Raw genomic sequence first — 23,793 nt, 5'->3', positions numbered from 1 at the left:
TTTGATGGGGGGAGGATTGCCCTCAAAAAAGTTTTCTTCTTGTGCTCAAATTTGTTTCAGACCATCATTAATTGTAATTCTGCTTTGTTTTCTAGGGCCCTATGGGTCCCCGTGGCCCTCCTGGCCCCTCTGGAAAGCCTGGTGATGATGTAAGAATCAGATTTCTATATTTATAATATGTATCAGTAGAAAGAAAATATTATATTGTCAAGTTTAAATATCATTTTTTTATGTGAGATTATGCTAAATAACTCATGTAACAAAATAGGCTTAATAAAAGTGTAGTAATACAAGTATACAAGCATATAAAACATATTTATAACTAGTGTGGGATTACATACATGCACTAACTGTTAAGGTCAAAATTGAGTAGATTGTTTTCTTCAGTATTTAACTAAGGTTTTCTCTCATTAGGGTGAAGCTGGAAAACCTGGTAAATCTGGTGAGCGTGGACCCCCAGGACCACAGGTAAGAGCTTTCTGACAATCATCACATTAAATTACACAGGACCATGTAGAGATAAAGGACTGGAAATGGCAATGATCAAGTTCCAGCAGTCATCAGAAAGCATAAAACCTGTGGTGTCATATATATATATATGTATATATATATATATAGTAAGACAATAAAATATCACTCCTAGAAGGCGATAAAAGAGTCTACAACTTATCATGCTACACTTCTCCTTCGAAAAGTCCAGACACTGAGGACATTGGCTGTACAGGTGGAATATTGGCTCCAAAATCCATGATGCTGTTAGTAGAAGATTGCTAATCTCACACTGAATTCTAGTCATGGAATATGGCATGAAGCAATGCTTGGGGATTGTGGATGCTACTATTATAAACCTTCACACTGTAATAATGGAAGTTCTGGTGGTGTGTTGATATGGTTAATGGAAAACCCACAATCCTGCTGGATGAACAATGGCAATTTTCATGAAAAGTAACACCTAGTGGAATATACAAATACTGGAAACCATCATACACCACTGTTGGAACATTGACACCAATACTGGAGAAATTACTATTTGGAGCCAAGTCATTTTAATGGAAGATTCATGCAATGATTGTTGGACGCCACATCCGGCTGGTGGCACAGTGACGGTATTTATAGGTCACATCATGATGACCTACTTGTGAGATATAGAATAAAGGACACCATATCTTGCTGCTGGATTGAAAGTGTTGTATCCCTGGATCACAGACGTTACTGTTGGAGGATATCATGTCTATCTGGATGGAGATATTATTATAAGACCTTTGTTACAAGCTTTATACACAATAGGGACCATGAATAACTTAGTCCTAGTTACATTTGCCCTATCCAATTATAGCAAACAAAGCTACGACACGTCACTTATTGTCTCACTCTAGACTTTTGGAAATTGTGCTAATCCCAATCATATTTTTATAGGGTGCTCGAGGATTCCCTGGAACCCCAGGACTTCCAGGAGTAAAAGGACACAGAGTATGTACTAAACTATATACCACTTAAAATTATAAAATGTAGAATACACCATAAAACATGGAGTGCCACTACCTATAAGACTGTTTAGTTTGTGCATATTATACATTAATAGGATTTCTTTCTCCTTATAGGGTTACCCTGGTCTGGATGGCACAAAGGGAGAGTCTGGTGCTGCTGGTGCCAAGGTAATGTCCTGATTGTAAAAGAATGCTGAGTGTCCGCCTAGGGATAGTTTCTACTTTTGTACGGGCTCTAAGACTACAACTTATATAGTAGATTGCAAGTGACTTTTATAGAACATATAGAATTTGTGAATTCCCATTATAGGCATTTATGGCATATCTGGAGTATATGCAACAAATTTCTGATAGATGCAAGTCTTCCTTATGGAACCGGCACCTATCTCAAAAATGGGCGCTGTGGAGAGGTGACAATGTGTGCGCCGTGCACTCCATTCACTTGTATAGAAATTATACCATAACTACTATGATACTTGTGATACTTAAAAAAGTCACTGACATTTACTGACTCACCTTGACATTTGCTTTGTACTCCTACAGGGTGAAGGTGGTGCTCCTGGTGAGGCTGGTGCTCCTGGCCCAATGGTAAGCAGCCTCTTTTGGCAGAGAATGTTGTAGATTGTTACTTTTCCAGTAGAGAGAGTCACTGCAGGATAAAATTTAAAGCCGGTTTATATTTTCATTACTAAGACAGGTCATATATTTCCTTTTAAAGGACCCTTCATTAATATCACTCTGAGGGTTCTAATACTGTCAATGTGTAACTTTTGTGCATATGTAGAAATACTCTATCGGAGCAGTAGGATTAGTCCAAACTATGCTTCCTTTGGCAGTGAGAGAATTGTCAGAAAATTCTGTGAAAATAGTCTGACAGGTCATCTGCACCTATACCGTCTATAACGACATGACATATATGATTAGAATATAAGTATATGATAATATATACATCTCCTGCCATATTAGATCATGTCAATTTTGATGGAAGCTGGTTTTTCTTTTGCTTCCAAAGAAGGACATAGGATCAGGTAGTGTAACCAAACAGTTCTTCATCCTGTGCTCTCCATGATTCCCTATAGCCAATGTTATTCATATTGGCAGATGGTTGACCTCTATTTTCCTTTATAGGGTCCACGTGGTCTCCCTGGTGAGAGAGGACGTCCTGGAGCTTCTGGTGCTGCTGTAAGTATTAAACACAGTTAAATCTAAAAAATAATACATTTATTTTTGAGGATATTCATATATTTTGCTGCTTTCGAAGATTGAAAACCAATTAGCAGGAGTGACTTCTTGTAGCCATCATCATGGGCTCTTCACACATTAGTGACCAGAGCTTTAGAGATACACATAACGGAATAGATTAAAGCGATTGTCTAAGGTTTTAGGTAACATAAAGTAATAAAAAATAAGAAATACTCACAAATAACCTCTAGTTCATACCTCCTGATATTTGGGTGATTTCACTTTTCATTTTCTCTTTTTTTCTAATGCAATGACGTATCCAACATAACCATTACCACTGCAGCCAGTGACTGGCCTCAGTAAGGTGCAAGCGCGTGTTGCGAGAGATTGAGGCAAGTGATTGGCTGCAGTGGTCATGTGAATGTACGTGACGTCATCACTGAGGGGAAGTAAATAAAACCCGTGGGGGATTCAGTTTTGATTAATTTTTTTTTGTTTTGTTTTGTTTTAGCAACTTTCTTGCTACTCAACAATTTGAAGGGTTTTTTTTACATCTCAGATAACCCCTTTTTGGGCGTCTGGAGCATAGAGAAAATTGACTTCCTATTTGCCCCCTGACCCAGATTTTCTCCAGACCATGTACCCCGGCAGTGTAGCTGCTGCAATTGCAGGCAGGATATCTCCGGTATCTCTCCTTAGATTACAAGTGCTTGTATCTTTGAAAATATGTCTGTCAGAGAAACCTGACATGACTTGCATAGTGAAAACAATTAGGAGTGCGAATAAGGATTAAGTTTTCATCCAGTCCACGGCTTACATGTACAGACTGGCGGCTCGTCATTCACACCAGCGCATGGATTAAAAATAAATTAAATGTAGACTTCCGAACTAAAGACAGGATTGATACAACTCGTTGTGCGAGCTTAACGATATTCATAGCAAAACCGCATTTGTGTGATGAGGATTACGTATGTACATACATGAAGGCACTAGATCTAGGAAACTGATGTGATCAGTGTCTGCCCTTAATCCCCTGCAGTAAGAGCACACCATGCCGGCGTATCTGTGGATGGCCTCTGTTTAGGCTTGTCTCCAACATTCCTCCTCCTCCATAGCTTCCCATGGCTCACTGCTGCCCGGTCACGGCCCTGAGAGTTCTCTCTGGATTTTATAATCACATAGTTTCATCTAAAGTTTCTTTTTCTCTACCTACATACAGTCCAATCACACAATTTGGGATGAAGATACGAGGCTGAATCTTGTCTGATTAGTCCCGATCATCAGAATCTGATCAAATAGAGAAACAAGTGCAGGGCGTTAAATGATTGTCCAATTAGGCTGCGTTCACATGCAGCGGACATGCTCACTACTGAAAATTTAGGCCCTCTGAGCTCGTCAAAGTCTTCCTCCTAAAATCGCTTAATGCAAGAAAACAGCTGTTTTAACCTCAATACCAGTACAGTCGGCCGCACAGTTTATCGGATAAAATGGCTGCTTCCAAATTCTAAATCAAGCAATTGAAACACCACAGATTTGAGGCCCACTAGAGAAACTTGGCTGATTTTTCCCCCTTAGAAATAGCAGCAGACATATACATGGGCTGGTATTGTAGCTCAACTCTATCAATATTAATGGAGATGAACCACAATACCACACACGACCTGTGTATGGGGTGGCGTTATGGCTGACACCCCCTAGATATGCAGACAAACCCTTTAAGGCCCCTATGCACTTTTCAGTAATGTCAGCCCAATCTGGTGGTCGACTATCTAATTGTATGGGGGATTGCAAACTCTAATTGATGATGTCAGACAAAAGAATAAGGCCCCTTTCACATAGTGCTCTTCCCCATGTTCAGTGGTCCCGTCAAGAATTATGTCCGAACTCACCGTAAAAAAGGATTTGGGCATATGTGCCATCATTGACTATAATTGTGTAGACAGAGTCACTGTGTTCTCTATCATGCATCATTTTCAGGTGTATACACCTCTTGGCGCAGTCTACTATGTCTGAGTGTCCGCCTCCATTAGGCATAAACACCTGAATCCCGTGCTGCACATGTTTGGATGTAAGCCTTGATGAATCCACCGGACGTTTGAGAAAACTCAGTGTGAAAGCACTCTAATTAGGGCATGTTGAGTTTTTTCCTGGAGATTTGTGCCCATGGCCTAGTCAGTCGAAAGGTTCAAGAGAGGCCTAGATGTCTTCCTGGAGCGTAACAATATTGTATCTTACAGTTAGGCTGGGTTCACACGTAGCGGAACTCTCGCGGAAATTACAGCGAGAATTCCGGAATTCCATTCCACGGGAAAATCGCATTTTAAATTCCCGCGATTTTCCCGCGGAAAAACTAGCATTTTGCAAGCGTAATTAGCTTGCAAAATTGCTAGCGTTTTCCAAGCGATCTGTAGCATCGCTTGGAGAACTGATTGACAGGTTGGTCACACTCGTCAAACATAGCGTTTGACGAGTGTGACCAACTTTTTACTATTGAGGTCGCCTATGCGGCATCAATAGTAAAAGATAGAATATAAATAATAATAATAAAAAAATATATATTGTTATTCTCACCTTCCGACACCCCGCGCAGCCTTCCCGCCTCTCTCCACGCTCCCGTTCCCAGTAATCCTTTGCGACAATTACCACGATGATGTCCGTTCTCGCGGGATCACCACGTCTCACGGTCATTCGCGATGACGTCGCGCGAATGACCGCGAGACTTCGCGAGAATGGACGTCATCGCTCGCAAAGGCTTACTGGGACCGGGAGCGTGGAGAGAGGCGGGAAGGCTGCGCGGGGCGTCGGAAGGTGAGAATAACAATATTTTTTATTTTAAATTCTATTTTTTACAGGGATATGGTACCCAAAGCCTGGAGGACAGTCTCCTCTCCTCCGGACCGTGGGTACCATCCGCACATGTTCTGCTTACTTTTAGCATGGTGTGCACAGCCACATGCAGAAAATAAGCAGAACAATGCATTCCTATGGGTGCGGGATCGCCGCGATTCCGCAAAATTAATGAGCATGGTGCGTTTTTTACCGCAAAGCAATTCTGCCGCGGTAAAAACTGCAGCATTAGCACAGCATTGCGGAATCCCATAGGAATGCATGGGATGCTTATTTTTCGCGTTTTTCGCGGCAAAATCACGCGGTTAAAACCGCCGCAGAAACACGAAAAAAACACCACGTGTGAACTCAGCCTAATTGTTAGGTTCTTTAGAAGGACATAGATCTGGGGATTTATTCTGACAGAATTTTATAGGCTGAACGGGATAGACTAATGTCTTTTTTCGGCCTTACTAACTATGTTACTATGTTACTATGTTACTACCTTCTCATTAGTGAAAACGCATGCACACGCAACCAAGCCAAGCCGCACGTATACAGAGGGTCCAGGAGGAATATCCTTTGACTAATCAATTTTAGGCACCTTTCAATTAGGTGAAATTTTGATTCTTGCCAATTGTTTGGAGATACTAAGTATTAGGCCGGGGTCACACTTGCGAGTGCAATGCGAGAAACTTGCGCGAGTCTCTCGCCTCAATGCCCGGCGGCCGGAGTGTGCGGCTGCATGTCTTTCTATGCAGCTGAATGCTACGGTCCAAACCGCTGGCGGCAGTGCCGGGTATCGAGGCGAGAGACTCAAGCCAGTTTCTCGCATTGCACTCCCAAGTGTGACCCCGGCCTTACAAACAGATGAGTAATTTACTATGTAATGAGTGACCCAATCTCTAAGGCTGCATTCAAAAATTGTGGTCACAGGGTGTTTTTTCTTTATGGTTTGCCTCAATTTTCCAAAATCATGTTAAGAATGCTGCAGTTCTGCTGCCATCGAAGCCTAAAGGAAAGGCAACCATTGTAACGTTGCATATAAGTGTATTATAAAGTAACCAATTACACAGGTGCGTCTGATCAGTGATACATAATACAGTGATGGGGCCGTTGCAAACTTAGTTGCCATCCTTTACTGTCCATCTAATATATAAAAGGCTCCAGGCTGCTATTACAGTTAACAGTAGATATAAAAACACAAGCGTTACCAAGAATGGTGAATTAATTCAAACGAAGCCAAGAGCGGGGCCGGCAATGGCAGGATTACAAAAAGAGTACTAATTCCTATGTCACCCCAAAGGCTGTTAGAAAAAGAAAAAGAAGAGAATCGTAGAATGTTTTTGGCAACTTCTAAACTAGAAATTGATTGATGCAAAAGAAGATTCGCTGTAACCATATGAGGACAAATAAGAAGGTTTATGAATATTATAATTGGATTTGGAATTGGCCTGCCATCCCTATGACTGCTATGTCCAACGTAAATCTGTAATGATCTATATGACCTCCACATTCTTTCCACTCCTCTGAATTCCTGTATAAATGCAGGTGTACAGAAACATATGCAATGTCACATTTCATCCACCTGGTGGCATTGTAGAGGCATTAGTTCTCACCAAATACTATTAATGGGAAAAGGCAAATGCTTGCAGTGTAAGACTATTGCCTCTAAGTGGCAACATTGAGTCAGTTTACACTTGTAGCTGTTCATGATGTGATTGATTCAATTATTGATCAATTATCTATCTTAATATTTCCCAACCTTTCATCATGAAAAAAATGATTTATAAAGTATTTTTTAACGTTCAGCGTAAATCCATTGATCAATGTATATTGCAGCCCATTTAAACGATTTTATTACCCAAGCTATGGAAAAATATAATTTCTCAACTGCAACATTGTCAATGTCAGCAAAAAATGTAAAATATGCAGTGTAACATATTAGCCAGTAGGTATCAATGTAGATGAACTATCAATAGCTACAATTACGATCTACTAGTTCAAAACTTAAACTTACATTATGTCATCTGATAATACATGATTTATTGAGGTTGAGGTATGTTTTTCCTAAGACTCTGTAGACCAAAGGATTTCAGTTCTTTGCCTTCCTGTGAAATTGTCCCTAGTGAGTGACCTCCTTCAGAGACGGGGGCTGATAGAAGTGAAATCATGCAAACATTGCTGCAGAATATGTTGGAGCTATAACTGTTAAAGCATTCATGTAATGCTCTATATTTAGAAGTGACGTGCTCCCGGGGGGCGGTTTCCTGCTCTGCCAGGGCTGGTACTTTTCTGAAGATTGATAGTTTGGACCAACAGCATGGTCATGTTGCTTCTCTGAATTGTGCAGTTACCCACAGCATGGTCGTGTTGCTTCTCCAAATTGTGCTGTTCCCCACAGCATGGTCGTGTTGCTTCTCCAAATTGTGCTGTTCCCCACAGCATGGTCGTGTTGCTTCTCTGAATTGTGCTGTTCCCCACAACATGGTCATGTTACTTCTCCAAATTGTGCTGTTCCCCACAGCATAGTCGTGTTACTTCTCTGAATTGTGCTTTTCCCCACAACATAGTCATGTTGCTTCTCCGAATTGTGCTGTTCCCCACAGCATGATCGTGTTCCTTCTCCGAATTGTTCTGTTCCCCACAACATGGTCATGTTACTTCTCCAAATTGTGCTGTTCCCCACAGCATAGTCGTGTTACTTCTCTGAATTGTGCTTTTCCCCACAACATAGTCATGTTGCTTCTCCGAATTGTGCTGTTCCCCACAGCATGATCGTGTTCCTTCTCCGAATTGTGTTGCTTCTCTGAATTGTGCTGTTCCCCACAACATGGTCATGTTACTTCTCCAAATTGTGCTGTTCCCCACAGCCTAGTCGTGTTACTTCTCTGAATTGTGCTTTTCCCCACAACTTAGTCATGTTGCTTCTCCGAATTGTGCTGTTCCCCACAGCATGATCGTGTTCCTTCTCCGAATTGTGCTGTTCCCCACAACATGGTCATGTTGCTTCTCCGAATTGTGCTGTTCCCCACAACATGGTCGTGTTGCTTCTCCGAATTGTGCTGTTCCCACAGCATGATCGTGTTCCTTTTCCGAATTGTGCTGTTCCCCACAACATGGTCGTGTTGCTTCTCCGAATTGTGCTGTTCCCCACAGCATGGTTGTGTTTCCTCTCTGAATTGTGCTGTTCCCCAGACCTCTAGCATAGACAGCATGGCCTCTGGAACATGGAGGAAGTGGTCAGATCCAGTAACATAGTAACATAGTTATTAAGGTTGAAGAAAGACTTTAAGTCCATCTACTTCAACCCATATCCTATCCTAACTTGAGCATAGAGTCTGCAGCAGCGCACCCTCCTTACTGGGGAAACTGACTTCTCTGACACTGCAGGGTGGCCGGAAACCTAAGCAATGAGCTGTATACTATCAAATTAACGATCCTTCCTCACTTAAGGACTTTTAAGAGGGGATTAATTGCAAACTTTCTAGAAATTTTCAGTTTTGCCTCTTTAAGAACATGAGACAACCTCTTTAACGCCTATGAAATACAAGAGTGCAATCTATTATTATTATTATTATTACTTACTATGTGCTTATATTTCTCTTTCAGGGTGCTCGTGGTAATGACGGTCTGCCCGGTCCCGCTGGCCCACCTGTAAGTTATCTAATCAGTTTTCAATACATTACGATTTACGTTTCATTTTTATGAAATTATACAATTTAACCTCCTGAGATATCATTCAGAAGTAGCTGGAATCAGGACTATTTTCCATTTAATGATTCAGTACTTTCAGTAATGTGATATTATGCTTTAGGATATTCAGCAATTACAATTTAATCATCCAATATACTGGTAGTAAAGTTGCCCCTTGTAATTGTCTGTTTAGATACAATGCATACTGTGCTAGTCCGGCTCTCATTTTCTCAGCAGCTGTCAAAATACTTAGGGCTAAACTGAGACATTTCACTGCCTTTAAATCACTCACAGTCTCATTTTGTTTACAGGGACCTGTTGGCCCAGCTGGAGCTCCTGGTTTCCCCGGTTCCCCTGGCTCTAAGGTATGTGTCAACCTACAGCAATTTGTCAAGAGGTCGAGTCAATCAGGCTTGTTATAAAGCAGACACAGTCCACAGGTCTGACAGCCTCTGAGTGGCCAGCAGGATCAGTGAACTCCGGCTACATGACATTAACAACAAATCGCGATACATAAGGCAGAGAAAAATTACGCCAGTGATCATTACATCACTGTAGGTTATTGTCTAGAAAAATGTTAGAAATTTGGAAATCCAGAGATAAATTTGGGGTATTTAAAGACTTAAAATCAAACATTAGATACAAAACATAAAAAAACACACTATAGCAGTAAAGAACTTGTGTATGAGACTGTCCGTGTCAGAAAATAAACAGCAAGAGACTATGTTTCTGCAGTGTAAAGTTCATATATCGGGACATACGCAGCAACATATACCAGGGAGCACTTACTTACAGGGCATCTAGTGCACAGGTGGCAGTGCTCAGCACAGAAATAGATGAATATCCATAAACCTAGAGAAGGAACTAGCTTCAATCGCTCCTTGAAACATGCAGTTTTTTATTTTAAACCAATAACACATAGACCGCCGTTTCGCCTGAACACATGCTCCCTCAAGGGGGGGCCAAAAAAAAAGCACATTACAAAGAGCAACTGTTGCTACATTGTTCTCTGGGCCTAGGTCAAAAAATTCCACCAAATTAACAGAAATGTTAGAAGTCAAAACAGTCAGACGTCCGTTCTTACTTTTTATTTTATCCATTTGTGAAAAACGGACCAATTTCCATTGGTGCGGCAGGATCAAATTTACGGCCTATTCAGTTATCAGTGATTTTTCTCGTGGACGTAAAGTAAACTGATTTCCATCAGTGTTTGGTCATTGTGCCAATTTTTACCATCAAAGTTTAATCAGGTTTTTTTTTAGAGCAAGAAGTTTTTTAAATCTTCTCCTATCAAACAAACGTGAAAACTGGATAGCATGCGGATGGCGCATGGATGGCATCTGAGTGCTGTGCTATTTTTTTACTGACCCGTAGGCCTGAATGGGCGAGTTTGATCTGTGATTTTGATAAAAATTGAATCTTCGTATTTTGGTGCAGACCACTCACACTTGGTCCACAAAAAAAAAAGCACAGCCATGTGAACAGCCGCATAGACTATACACGAATGCTGTCAGTGAAAAGCACTGATAGAACTTGTACATCAAAATCTACATCAGTGTTTGGTCAGTGTATCAGTTTTTGCCATCAGAGTTTCATCAATTTTTTTTGTACACCAAAAAAAAAATTCTGCAGGCTACTGAAGCTTCTCCTATTAAACAGTCAACACTAGGATGCAACTAAGAGGCCATCAGTGAGCTGTCCGAACCTTTTCACATACCCATAGACTTCCATAAAGGAGTTTGATCCAGGCCTCGTATTAAAAATGAACATTTTTTTTTACGGACACACAGTCTTCAAAAAAAATTTAGGTGTGAACAATACTATAGACTAAAACGGGTACTTGAAAAGCACAGAACACGTGCATGAAAAATGGACGTCTGAATGTTGCCTTATATTAATTTTTGTAATTTTCTTTTTCTCCCAAAATAACAAAAGAGGAGCGCAGATTATGCTGCATTTTTTTGTGGAATATAATGGCATATGCATATAAAAAGACCAGATACATCGGTCGCAATGGTGTTGTGCTATAAGTGCTTTGTGTCACTCCATCCACATATTAGGCCTAATAAACGCTAAAATAAGTGAAACATGTATTATCATAAAACATTTACTATCGGTTATTGATCTAATAGAGACGAATATACAGAAAAAAAGTTATAAAAAAATGTGCACCTTTGACACTGAACACAATAGCGCGTAACACAAGATGTCACCACCAGGGGTTTCAATGATTTATATTACAATATCAACAGTTTTGGACTATATTATTTTACCAGTATCTTTTTCTAGTTTCTAGTATTTTATACTATTACTATTAATAAAACAGAGACTAATACTTGGGGAAAAAAGCATACTAAAAAAACACATTAGCATGTAATGCACGTTTTTGCCACTGGGGGTCCTAATGATTTATATTACAATATCAACAGTTTTGGGACTATGTTCATTTACCAGTGTCTTTATTTTGTAGTTTCTAGTATTTTATACTATTAGTTATTGATAAAATAGAGAAAAACCTGTAATACACGGGAAAAAAAGTAAAATAAATAAATGTGCACCTTAAACACTAAATACATTAGCATGTAATACTGGTATTCACCACCGGGGGTCCAAATGATTTATATTACAAAATCAACAGATTTGGAACTACATACTTTTAAGAATATCATTTTTGTAGTTGCTAGTATTTTATACTATTAGTTGTTGATAAGATAGAGACTAATAAAAGGGAAAAAAGTAAAATAAAAATATGGGCACCTTGAACACTGAATACATTAGTATGTAACACTAGTATTCACCACCAGGGGTGTAATGATGTATATTGCAATATCAATAGGTTTAGGACTATATACTTTTAATTGTTCTTTTTTTGTAGTTTCTAGTAATTTATACTATTAGTTATTGATATAATAGAGACTAACCCACAGAAAAAAGTGAAAAAAAATATGTACACCTTAAAAACTGAACACATTAGCAATAACGTAGGTTTTCACCACCTTGGGTCCTAATGTTTTACATTACAATATCAGCAGGTCTTGGATTACAGACTTTTACTAGTATCTTTTTTGCAGTTTCTGGTATTTTATACTATAAGTTATTGATAAAATAGAGAATAACAGACTGAAAAAGTAAAATAAAAAAAGTGTGCACCTTGCACCCAGAATACATTAACATGAAATGCTGGTTTTCACCACCGGGGGTCCCAATGATTTACCTTACAATATCATTTGATTTTGGACTGTAGACCTTTTGGCTTTACCAGTACCTTTTTGTAGTTTTTAGTAATATCCAGAGTACCGTAACTCATAATAATACATTTTTAGGAAGTTGGATTCACATAATTCTAAAGTGAATGGTGGAGTAATAATACATTGGGGCCACTACTGCCTATTCCTCAGGTACCTGTTTCATAAGCAAGCATGATGTTGTCACATGAATAATATACTTGGCTTCTCCATGACTTCTTCATGTAACTGATAACGACTCTTAATTTAGGGATTCCCTTTGGCCTTGGATATATGCCCGATAATACAAAGAAAACTGGAACACTTTCACTAAGGCTGGGCTCACACTACCGTGTGTGATGCAAGAAACTCACACAAGTCTCTCGCATCCACACGCGGCGCTGCCGCCGGCACTCAGGACCGGAGCAGCGGCTGCCTAGAAACACATGTAGCCACAGCTCCGGTCCCGAGTGCCAGCGGCATCGCCGGGTGTTGATGCGAGAGACTCGTGCGAGTTTCTTGTATCACACACTACCGGTAGTGTGATCCCGGCCTAATAAGCGTGCCTTCACCCTACTTTTAGCTGGTTTTATGTCACGTTTCTAAATATTTAAAGGGGTCAGAGAAGAGAAGTTCGGTCTAAGAACAAGATGAGGGGGCTAGGTGCACTTTTATACAAGCCCCCCTCCAGGTTTGGAGGAAAACTCAGTAAGAAGCTTTGGTATTTCTATTCCCAGGAGTTCTAATTGCAGCAGTTGCCTTGGTAACTGGAACGCACAGGGGTCCAGCCCGGAATTTGGATATACAAGGCTCTTTTGTGAAAAAGAGACAGAAAAGAATGCATTAGAGCATGAATAACACCATGACCTTACATCCCGGATCCTGAAATATGCAGATAGACACAATGCCACAGCTCGGATGTGCTCTGCTTCATACTGACTATCCACATTTAGTTTAGATTTTATTCCCATAAGCTAATGACCTGCATCTGAAAAACTACAATTTATCCCGCAGGCCTAAAAAAAGACTAAATAGATTTGTTGGAAAAGTTTTTTTTGTAAAAGAAAAGCGGCCACAAGAACCACTTACCACTACAAAAGCTGCTCTACTGCCATCTAGATCCAGCAGATCTAGGTTAGTAGGATGGCGCCGGCTGTTATTATAATGGCTGCTACATCAATAAGCCATATTAGGGCTTAGGCTATAGAATCAATATGTAATGCAACCCTCCCCCCCACAATATCGCAAATCCCCCCGCAATAAAGAGAATCAGCCATATGGGACTTGGTATCTGATCTGCAGGACAGAGGTTATATTGCAGGAGGAGTGGAGCGCTTTGATAAGTTTTATGGGAAAGGTTTCAATATAACTTGTATAAGAGTCCAGTAGGCGGTCCTAATCACTGACTAACCATGTGACGCTACATGCAGAAATAATTACTGAGTAGAACCGCCCACCGGACTCATTAACATGATAAAATACAGGTTCTACTGAATCTCTTCCCACTATAATACATGTCAATAAGCTCAGCTCCTCCTGACTATGACATGCTGAGGATGCCCACAGATAGGTCTGTGTGTGAAATGTGACCATACTTTTCTTCTAAGTGCAAAACATTCATCCAGCCACTAGGTGGCATAGTGAAATAATACACAGACATTCCATACACATCTCATTTTGTCCCAGATACCTGCCATCCAGATAGTATTATGGCTCCACCACACCCAATAGGGCCAGCTTTGTTATAATGAACCAGAATAAAATTATATAATTACAATTATTAATATGAACATTATATTTTATGTTATTATATAACGTTAATAATTATTCTCTTACGACCTTCATGTAATAAGCATCACACACTCTTTTCAGTTCATAATCTATGTTAATACATTTCCAAAATATCAAAAGCAGTTAAGGTTCAAAAAAACCCAAATTAAGAACTGCAATAGGAATGCGTTAATTATCAAAATAAATGTTCTCAAAACAAATATAAAGCAGATACTCTCTACCTTCAGGGCCTGTGCACATGTTGCAGATTTGTCGCCTGTTTGTCAAGTTTTCTTCTGCGCGGATCTGTCACAAATCCTGAAGGGTTTCCTGATGCCAGCGTAGCGAATGAGAATCCCGAAGTCTTGTGCACACGGTGCTTATTTGTGACTTGCAAATTTGGTGCTGATTTAAATCTGCGACATGTCAATTCTTTCAATGTGTGGAAAAACCAGGCACCAAAAACACAAGTAAAAAAAATGCATAAAAAATGTGCCTATTTTACATTGTGTTATTCCAGCCAAGAGATGTCGAAATTTCTGCACCAAATGCCTAACGTGTGCACATACCCATATTGTTCCCAGGACGCTTTTGATGCAGCTTAAAAGGGTCTTCCTATTGGGTGGTTCATCTTATGACAATAATAACATGATGATTGTCATCGTCTTCACTATCGTCACCACCATCATCGTCATCATATATTGGGGATGTCTATTTAACCACCTATCTCATTCTGCCAGGGTGAAGCTGGTCCCACTGGTGCCCGTGGTCCTGAGGGGGCTCAAGGTTCCCGGGGAGAGTCTGGAACACCTGGATCACCTGGACCCTCTGGCTCTCCTGTAAGTTTCTTAAAGGATCTATTTTTAATTGAGAAATTGACAAATGAAATATCTAGATTGGCCAAATCAGAATGATTCACATATTTTCTGTGTAAGTCACCAAAGATTGGCCAACCTTTTATACGGTACAAGTAGTGCAGAGGGAGTGAGTATGTAAGAAAAGTGCTCAACCATAAGAATGTATAAAAGTAAATATGTCAGTGGGAATCTGTAGCCAGCTGCAGTGTAAGTTCCTCTAATCTTAGACTAGCTTCCCATTTATACAGTGGATTCTGCGGGATCTATAGGATGTATAAACTTGAATTGCCAAAAATTGTACTTATACGTATATGGAGGCATAAACTAAACTAAAATGGGCTAGAGGTAGTAAAAAAAAATTCTTTTGACTATATTTTGTCAGGTCTATGTATATTGTGGGGTTTTGATAACGTTTTTGTTCCCCCCAAAAAACTAGCCTTAACTTTTCCCTATGTCACTAGTCAAGTGTCAGCAAAGCTCTACCAATTACTAAAAAGGGTTTGCTTAACCTACTGGACATGAGAGGTACTGCAGCGACATGTTCTACATGACCCACTCACGAGTGATATAGAATTTTACTAGAGATTACATGATGTGATATTATTATCACAAGGTCAAATAACGTATCCCTGTATAATGATCTACATTTACCCCATTTACTAACTTTTTATCCTATTTCTCATAATGATTTTTCCATGATCATTAGAGCTAAAATGTTTAGCTTATGTCACCCCCAAATCATAAACCTGCAGCTCTAATCTCATATAATGCTGTGTCCATCTGGAATTGCAGAATTATACCCATACCTGCCTCTACCTATATAATCTATTGTATTAACTCATTGTTTTCTTTCATTATTATAGGGTAACCCTGGTACTGATGGTATTCCCGGAGCTAAAGGTTCAACTGTAAGTAACTAGTCTACAAGTATTCTATAACTTTCCTATAATAAGATGTCAGATCCTTCGCCACTAATACAGTATATGCTTCTTGTTAGAAAGACACATTACTACGATAATTAATAAACATTTCTTTAAATTACACATTATATTTCAGATGTTATCAATTATGTATCAGCCACATTCAGATAATACAATTTCTTCGTTTTCAACATTCTGCAGGGTGGTCCTGGTATTGCTGGTGCTCCTGGTTTCCCTGGCCCACGTGGTCCACCCGGGCCACAGGGTGCCACTGGCCCTCTTGGTCCAAAAGGTCAAACGGTAAGTGATCTCTATTCTCTACCTTCTTTGTTCTCTTTGGATGCTGATAGTGACTAATCATATGAAGTTCATGGCAGATCTTTAGACCATGCCAATAACTTTGTAGTAGACGTTTGATGAATAACTCATGAATATTAAATGGACAGAAAGAATATCTGAGAGTATGAGTGGAGGCAGGTGATGTTGAATAATCGACATAGCCAATAAGCTTGTTGGACTAGTAAATATAGAGAATCCATGCTCTACATGGCTTTGGGTTCCTTAGTTTAATTGTACGCTACATATTATATGTAGGTGAGTAAGTTGAAGGTCGCTTCTATCCATCATTGAAGAGACTTTGGGGCCAATTCATCAAAATGTTTATTCCAGAAAAGTGTTGTAAAAGCTTTTAAAAAGTCATTAAATTTCTGTGCAACGCGGAGATGGTCAAAAATTTTACGGATTTTGGAGTTTTCAGTTTCAATTAGTGCTTCCTAAATGGGCAGAGCTGGTCAGGCCGGGGGCTTGTTCATTCAAGTCATTAAAAGTGCCAGCGTTTTGTATAGCAGAAATGCGACTCCAATCACTAACTGGAATAACATTTCTGTTGAGGTGCACATCACTCAGATTTCATTACGTGTCTGACTGACTTCTGCATCTTGTACTCAAACAAGACTGGTGTAGCGGGAGCATGCACTAGGTCAGTCTTGATGATTTGGCCTCTATGGCTTTGATTCTTCAAGCAGTCTATGCCAGTTTTCTAGTGTAAAACTGCTTGATATGTCTCCAAATTTTTTCTCAATTCATTAGTCAGTTCGGGCCAGCAACTTTTTGAAAAGTGCGGTGTATAGCATAATGTGGCCAACCACACCTGATAAATTTATCCCAACTTACACCCATGGAATCACCTAAATTACAACGGAAATGTATCCCAATCACAAAATGGAGTACATTTGTTCTGGACGATCACGATGACTGAAAGTTGCAACACATTAATTTACAGGGGCACACTGCTTAATGAATTTGGCGCATCTTCCTCCAAAGCACTTTTCATCAGACAGTGCGCTGTGGGGAAAATATGAAAATTAATTCACATTAGTCATATCTGTAGATAGCACTGTTTCGGGGTTCTTGCCCATCATCAGTATAGAGTAGGATAATGTTTGGCTAAACATAAAAATAAGAAGAGGTTAAGTGTTACTTAGGCTATACAGCTAGAATTGAGCACCTGCACCAATTGTAGTACAATAAGACAATTAATGACTAATATGTTGCCTGTTTTTATTGTAGGGTGACCCTGGTATTGCAGGATTTAAGGGTGAACAAGGTCCAAAGGGTGAACTGGTAAGTATTGAAATGCCTCTCTTGTACACCTGTAGCCCCATACTGTGAACACAATAATTGCCAAAATACATGTATGATGAAATTTCCCCAATAATACTATTTATAATCCAGTAATGGGGCTCCACAAAGAATTTACATTAAATGATAATATTTTTGATTCACGATAGTTGTCATTATATACAGTATTTGCAATTACCTGTCTAAGAGATAATTTGAAAATTGAGCCACTTTTGGTAGCTCAAGTGGAAATACATGGAAAAATGAATCATTGACTGACTAGCAGCTCTCATATATAGAGCCAGTCCAGATAACTAATTCTGCCTCTCATAGATCAGTCATTTCCACAGACTTGTGATCAATCGGGTAGTGGGCAAAGACATTCCTCCTAAAATGGTAGATAGCATATTACTCATATAATCATGTATCCAATTTTCTTTTAGCTGGTAAGTTACATAGCTCTGAAAAAGCAAGAAACACAACCAAGAAATAAGATTTATATTGTAACTAATCTTTCATGCTCAATACTAATCTAGATTTCATCATGTTTTTTAGGGACCATCAGGTCCTCAGGGTGCTCCTGGTCCAGCTGGTGAAGAAGGCAAAAGAGGCGCCCGTGGTGAGCCTGGCGCCGCTGGTCCACTTGGTCCACCTGGTGAAAGAGTAAGTGTCAACCTTCAAATTGTGGAATCAATAACACTTCTAACATTTCTATCAGCATCAAAAGAGTAGATAGAGTACTGTACTCACAATCCAAAAATCTGTAAGGTAGGATTAGACTACACCACTACGTATGCAGGGTGGGTAACACTTTAATATAATTCCTCCTCTACTTGAAAATACTAATACAAATCAGAAGTTTAGCATTCTTCTACCATATCAGGTGGAGCGCCCAGCATCCTTTATGGTGTCTCCTTTCTACAATTAAAATATGACTCTAAAGGAAGTCTTATCTATCTATCTATCCCAGTCACTGCAAGCTACAATCAGGGCCGCCACCTTCAGAGTATCAGTGCGCGGCAGGCACAAGCCACATCTAGCTCCGTCGTGTCTAGAATAGAGTTGCTCCTGTGAGGCATGACATCAAGGAAAAGTGAGGAGCCTCATGGATTACACCGCTGTGCTCATAACAGGAAGTTGTTGTGCACATGTGAGGGGAAGAGAGGAGTGAGGTGAAAATGAGAGGAGTGAGGTGAAAATGAGAGGAGTGAGGTGAAAATGAGAGGAGTGAGGGGAAAATGAAAGGAGTGAGGTGAAAATGAGAGGAGTGAGGGGAAAATGAGAGGAGTGAGGGGAAAATGAGAGGAGTGAGGGGAAAATGAGAGGAGTGAGGGGAAAATGAGAGGAGTGAAGGGAAAATGAGAGGAGTGAGGGCAAAATAGTGAAGTGATTGGAAAATAGTGGAATGAGGGGAAAATGAGAGGTGTGAGGTGAAAATGAAGAGGTGTGAGTGTAAAATAAGAGGAGTGAGGGGAAAAAAGTGGAGTGATGGGAAAATGACAGGTGAGAGGACAAAATGACAGGTGTGAGGGGGAAAATGAAAGGAATGAGGGGAAAATGAGAGAAGTGAGGTGCTGCTGCAGTATGAGGCTGTGTATACAGAAGAGTGAGGCGCTACAGGTGGAGGCTGTGTATAAGGCTACATTCACACGTTCAGTATTTGGTCAGTATTTTACCTCAGTATTTATAAACCAAAATCACGAGTGGGAGAAAAATACAGAAGTGGTGACATGTTTCTAATATACTTTTCCTCTGATTGTTTTACTCCAAGTTTTAGCATACAAATACTGAGGTAAAAATAGCGACCAAATAATGTGTGAGCGAGATCTAAAGGAGATAAGTGCGGTGCTGCAGAAGAAGTAGGCTGTGTATACAATACGCTTTATTGCAATTAGTGCAATTTCTCTCGGGATCAAGTGTTTCCAATTGTATATGGAAGAGAAGTGTGAGTTGCTGGCGGAGGAGGAGGCCACTATAAAGGAGAAAAGCTGTGCTGCAGAAAAATGCTGTGTATAAAGGAGGAGCATGAGGTGCAGGAGGAGGCAGTGTAAAAAGGAGCATGAGTTATAGGAGGCATAAGACTGTGTTACAAATCTATAGTTTTGAATATATGATGTGAAATGTTTTTATGTGCAATATAATCATTATAATTAGTTATAACTAACCAGCGTTAGTTTTAATGCCTGGGCAACGCCAGGCTCTTCAGCTAGTATATTATAAAGTCTCATTATTATGAATGACTATATGCATTCACTCATTTCAGTTATTACTTACTTTAACCTTACAGACTAAAGTTATTGGAAGAATATTGTTAGGAACTGCAGAACGCACTAAATAAAAATAATAAAGTGCGTTCGCCGCTCGGGGTCCACCGTGCAGTAGGTGTTACAACCGCTGCTGAGTAATGGCAGATGAGCAATATGGCGATATAATGTGCACGGGTTCAACTTCACCCGAAGTGCGCAGAGCGGGCTTTGTTCACACACAGAGGCGCCGCAACAAAAACATACAAAAAGGTTGAGCCTGTTAGAGTCACAGGCCTCAGGTAAATGCACACACGGTATAAGGTCACAGGAGCAGGAACTAAGACAGAGGGACTGCGTCCGTCTAGACCTACCGTGTGTGCGGCGTCGCTACTGCGGACGCCAAGGAGGGCTGCAACTTCAGCGCGGCGCAGGACACTGCCGCTGGACGACACAGCTGCAAAGCAGGCGCTATGTCGGACGCTAGCGCAGAGGTGCGGTGTGCACAGTGGCCTAAGGCTTGCCACAGACTGGCGCAGACTACTGAACTAATTCCCTAACCACATGCGTAATATCAGAGGGAAGGGGTTTCATAATAAGTCAATCACCAGAATCATACATCCGTCACCATTCACACATAGCAGTATAGTCTATACTAGCGCATGGCGGAACAACCATGCGCGCTTTTTATAGCAGCCGGGACCTTCTGGAAGCTTCCAGATCTCCGAGATGGACCAATGAGATCTGGAGCAGGACCTGAGCACATGACTCCCGATCTCCAATAAGAAACCGTCTCATGAGCATGCTCAGTAGGAGGACAGAGGGACTTAGCCCCTGGAGAGATTTGCTGCAAGGCAATCTCCTCTGCGGTAGATAAAGAGCAAGAGACCGCAGAATGTAAGGGTCTGGATTCCTGCAGAGCATACGCAGGAACCTGACTCCTAACAAATATTAACTCAAATACAGCAAATAAATTACATAATGTATTAATATTAATTATCTACCACCGCCTTCCTATACTAATGAGACATATTCAGATATCACCACTTCATACCAGAACAAAAATATGGTAACTAGTAGTATAATTACTAGTCAGTGTGGATATATGCAAGCATACAAATGTGAAATATTGGAGTAATATTTTTTTTTAGATCTGGCACATATGGGCCCCTATGATGCTTTACATTATGTTCTCTTGCAAAAAAAATCATACTTATATGTATATTACACCAATATGCATATGATGATACGTATAGGAGCAATTCCGTGGGTTTGCACCTAAACTTAATGTACACAGGCTTCTTATTAAGTCATCACCTTAGAAACTATACTCAATTATACTGGCACACTTCCTTATTTGCAGATTCAAGGTCTTTAAATTACACTAGTTGCATTTCTGCAGCATATCTTGACCTTTAACATGAAATTGTGTTTCCTCCTTCAACTAACCTACCTATACCTGTTTTGCAATTGCCTCTGGTGATTCAACTATAACTTCCAAGCAGTATGCTCGCTGTCTTGGGGTCATATTTGATTCAGAACTTTCCTTTACTTCCAGTTTCCAATTCCTTACTTGTTCATGTTGTCTGCTTCTTAAAAACATCTCCAGAATCTGACATTTTCTCACCTTTGAAAATTCAAAAACTCTTATTATTGCTTTGATTCATTTTCATCTGGAAGACTGCAACTATCATCTAATCGGTTTCCCTCTTACTAAACTTTCTCCTCTTCAATCCATCCTAAATCCAGCACCCAGGGTCATATTTCTGTCCAGCCCCTACACTGATGCCTCCACCTTGTGCTAGTCATTGCAGTGGTTACCCATTTGCTACAGAGTTCAATATAAGCTTATTTCCCTCATTCACAAAGCTTTCCACAGTTCTGCACCACCATTCATCTCCTCCCTCATCTCTATCACCCTACTTGTGCTCTTCATTCTGCAACTGATATAAGATTAACAACCTCGATAATCCAAACCTCCAACTTCCATCTACAAGACTTCTCTCATGCTGCTCCAGTTTTCTGAAATGTACTACTCAGACAATCTGATTAATACCTTGCTTCCACATTTTTAAGTGTGCTCTAAAAACACATCTCTTTACACAGGGCTATCACCTCACTTCAGTAACCTAACTCTTCCCTGTTACCCCTTTCTAAGCTTTCCTGAGAACTGATCCCTCCTATTCATCTGTCTCCATCTCCTCCATGCACCCAATAGCACTTGGTAACTGTACCTAGACAGATATTGGCTGGTGACCGGATCATGCAGCTTATTTCAAATAGCCTATTTATTATAATGATGGCTGGACCGGACATGACAAGCACTTTTTACCTGTTGTGTCCCCCCTATCTTGTTATAGATTGTAAGCTTACGAGCAGGCTCCTCACTCTTCCTGTAATGCTAGAACTATGTGTTACTTGGTAATGTCTTTATTGTATATACATGTCTCTGCTAATTTGTAAAGTCCTGTAGAATATGTTGGTACTATAGAAATAAAATGATTGTTATTAGTTATTATGAAGTTGGAGTAATAACAGTGTGTGTTTCTTTCTCTTATCAGGGTGCTCCTGGCAATCGTGGTTTCCCTGGTCAAGATGGTCTTGCTGGTCCAAAGGTGTGTGGAAATAGATATAATATGTGTAAATTATGGTTCTGTTAGTATTATTATTTAATATGTCATTACCCCATATGTAAATTATAAACTAGATATTATCTAAAAAATAAATCTAAATCATTTTGTCTATTTAAATAAAAACTCTCTCAATGAAAGTGGTGCATTACTGGTAATGTTATCAAGAGAATCTAAATGATAGCACAATAGTTATTATATAGAAAAATACTCTAATGGTTTTTTAAACCAATATCTTAACAAGATTACCTTTTCCTTTTAGGGTGCTCCTGGTGATCGTGGTGTCCCTGGTCTTGGTGGTCCAAAAGGAGGTAATGGAGACCCTGGTCGTCCTGGTGAACCTGGTCTCCCTGGTGCTAGAGTAAGTGACATAAAAGAGAACATTTGGTCTCAGTGGCCTCTCTTCTCTGTAAAATGGAGCTTGGTCTTTGCATACTGTAAACATAGGTCAAATTACTACATACACTATAATACTACATACCCTATAAATACTATGTAACCTATAAACACTACATACTCCATATATTTTACATTACCCATAAATACTATATTAGTTATAATTACTACATGCAATCTAAATACTACATACTCTATAGATACTACATGATCTTTAAATATTACATAACCTATAGATACTACATGATCCATAAATACTATATACCCTATAGATACTACATGATCCATAAATACTATATACCCTATAGATACTACATGATCTATAAATATTAAATACTATATAGATACTACATGATCTGTAAATATTACATAACGTATAGATACTACATGATCTATACTGTAAATACTGTACACCCTATAGATACTACATGATCTATAAATATTAAATACTCTATAGATACTACATGATCTGTAAATATTACATACCCAATAGATACTACATCATCTATAAATATTACATACCCGATAGACACTACATTATCTTTAAATATTACATACCCTATAGATACTACATACATGATCTATAAATATTACATACCATATAGATACTACATAATCTTTGAATACTACATACTCTATAGATACTACAAACCCTATAAATTATGCATACCCTATAAATGCTACATACCTTATAAATACTACATTCCCTACACACATTAGATAACCCATACACACTAAATAACCTTTAAATACTACATACCCTACATATGCTACATAAAATAACCTATAAATAGTACATACCTTACAAGTATTACATACTGTTTACTGCATACTCTATAGCTACTACATAATCTATAAATACTACACACCCTACAGATACATAGCCTTTAAATACTACATACCATGTAAATACTAAATATCTAAAAGTACTAAATACCCTAT

At 39.5% G+C, this 23,793-nt stretch overlaps 1 protein-coding gene across 1 annotated transcript in view; it reads left to right on the top strand.

The window, feature by feature from the left end:
- Positions 1–23,793, top strand: part of COL2A1 (collagen type II alpha 1 chain) — a 63,957-nt gene that overhangs the window by 12,963 nt on the left and 27,201 nt on the right. The window contains exons 11-25 of the mRNA XM_073576682.1: positions 96–149; positions 415–468; positions 1,417–1,470; positions 1,602–1,655; positions 2,031–2,075; positions 2,616–2,669; positions 9,108–9,152; positions 9,503–9,556; positions 14,926–15,024; positions 15,906–15,950; positions 16,164–16,262; positions 17,532–17,585; positions 18,138–18,245; positions 22,387–22,440; positions 22,718–22,816. Of these exons, the coding sequence (XP_073432783.1) occupies positions 96–149; positions 415–468; positions 1,417–1,470; positions 1,602–1,655; positions 2,031–2,075; positions 2,616–2,669; positions 9,108–9,152; positions 9,503–9,556; positions 14,926–15,024; positions 15,906–15,950; positions 16,164–16,262; positions 17,532–17,585; positions 18,138–18,245; positions 22,387–22,440; positions 22,718–22,816 (972 nt within the window). The remainder of the gene's footprint in view (positions 1–95; positions 150–414; positions 469–1,416; positions 1,471–1,601; positions 1,656–2,030; positions 2,076–2,615; positions 2,670–9,107; positions 9,153–9,502; positions 9,557–14,925; positions 15,025–15,905; positions 15,951–16,163; positions 16,263–17,531; positions 17,586–18,137; positions 18,246–22,386; positions 22,441–22,717; positions 22,817–23,793) is intronic.

This window comes from Dendrobates tinctorius, unplaced genomic scaffold (assembly GCF_039654945.1).
Source record: "Dendrobates tinctorius isolate UK_male_01 unplaced genomic scaffold, ASM3965494v1 ptg000051l, whole genome shotgun sequence".
Taxonomy (NCBI): Eukaryota; Metazoa; Chordata; class Amphibia; order Anura; family Dendrobatidae; genus Dendrobates; species Dendrobates tinctorius.
This window is presented reverse-complemented; position numbering and strand designations above follow the sequence as displayed.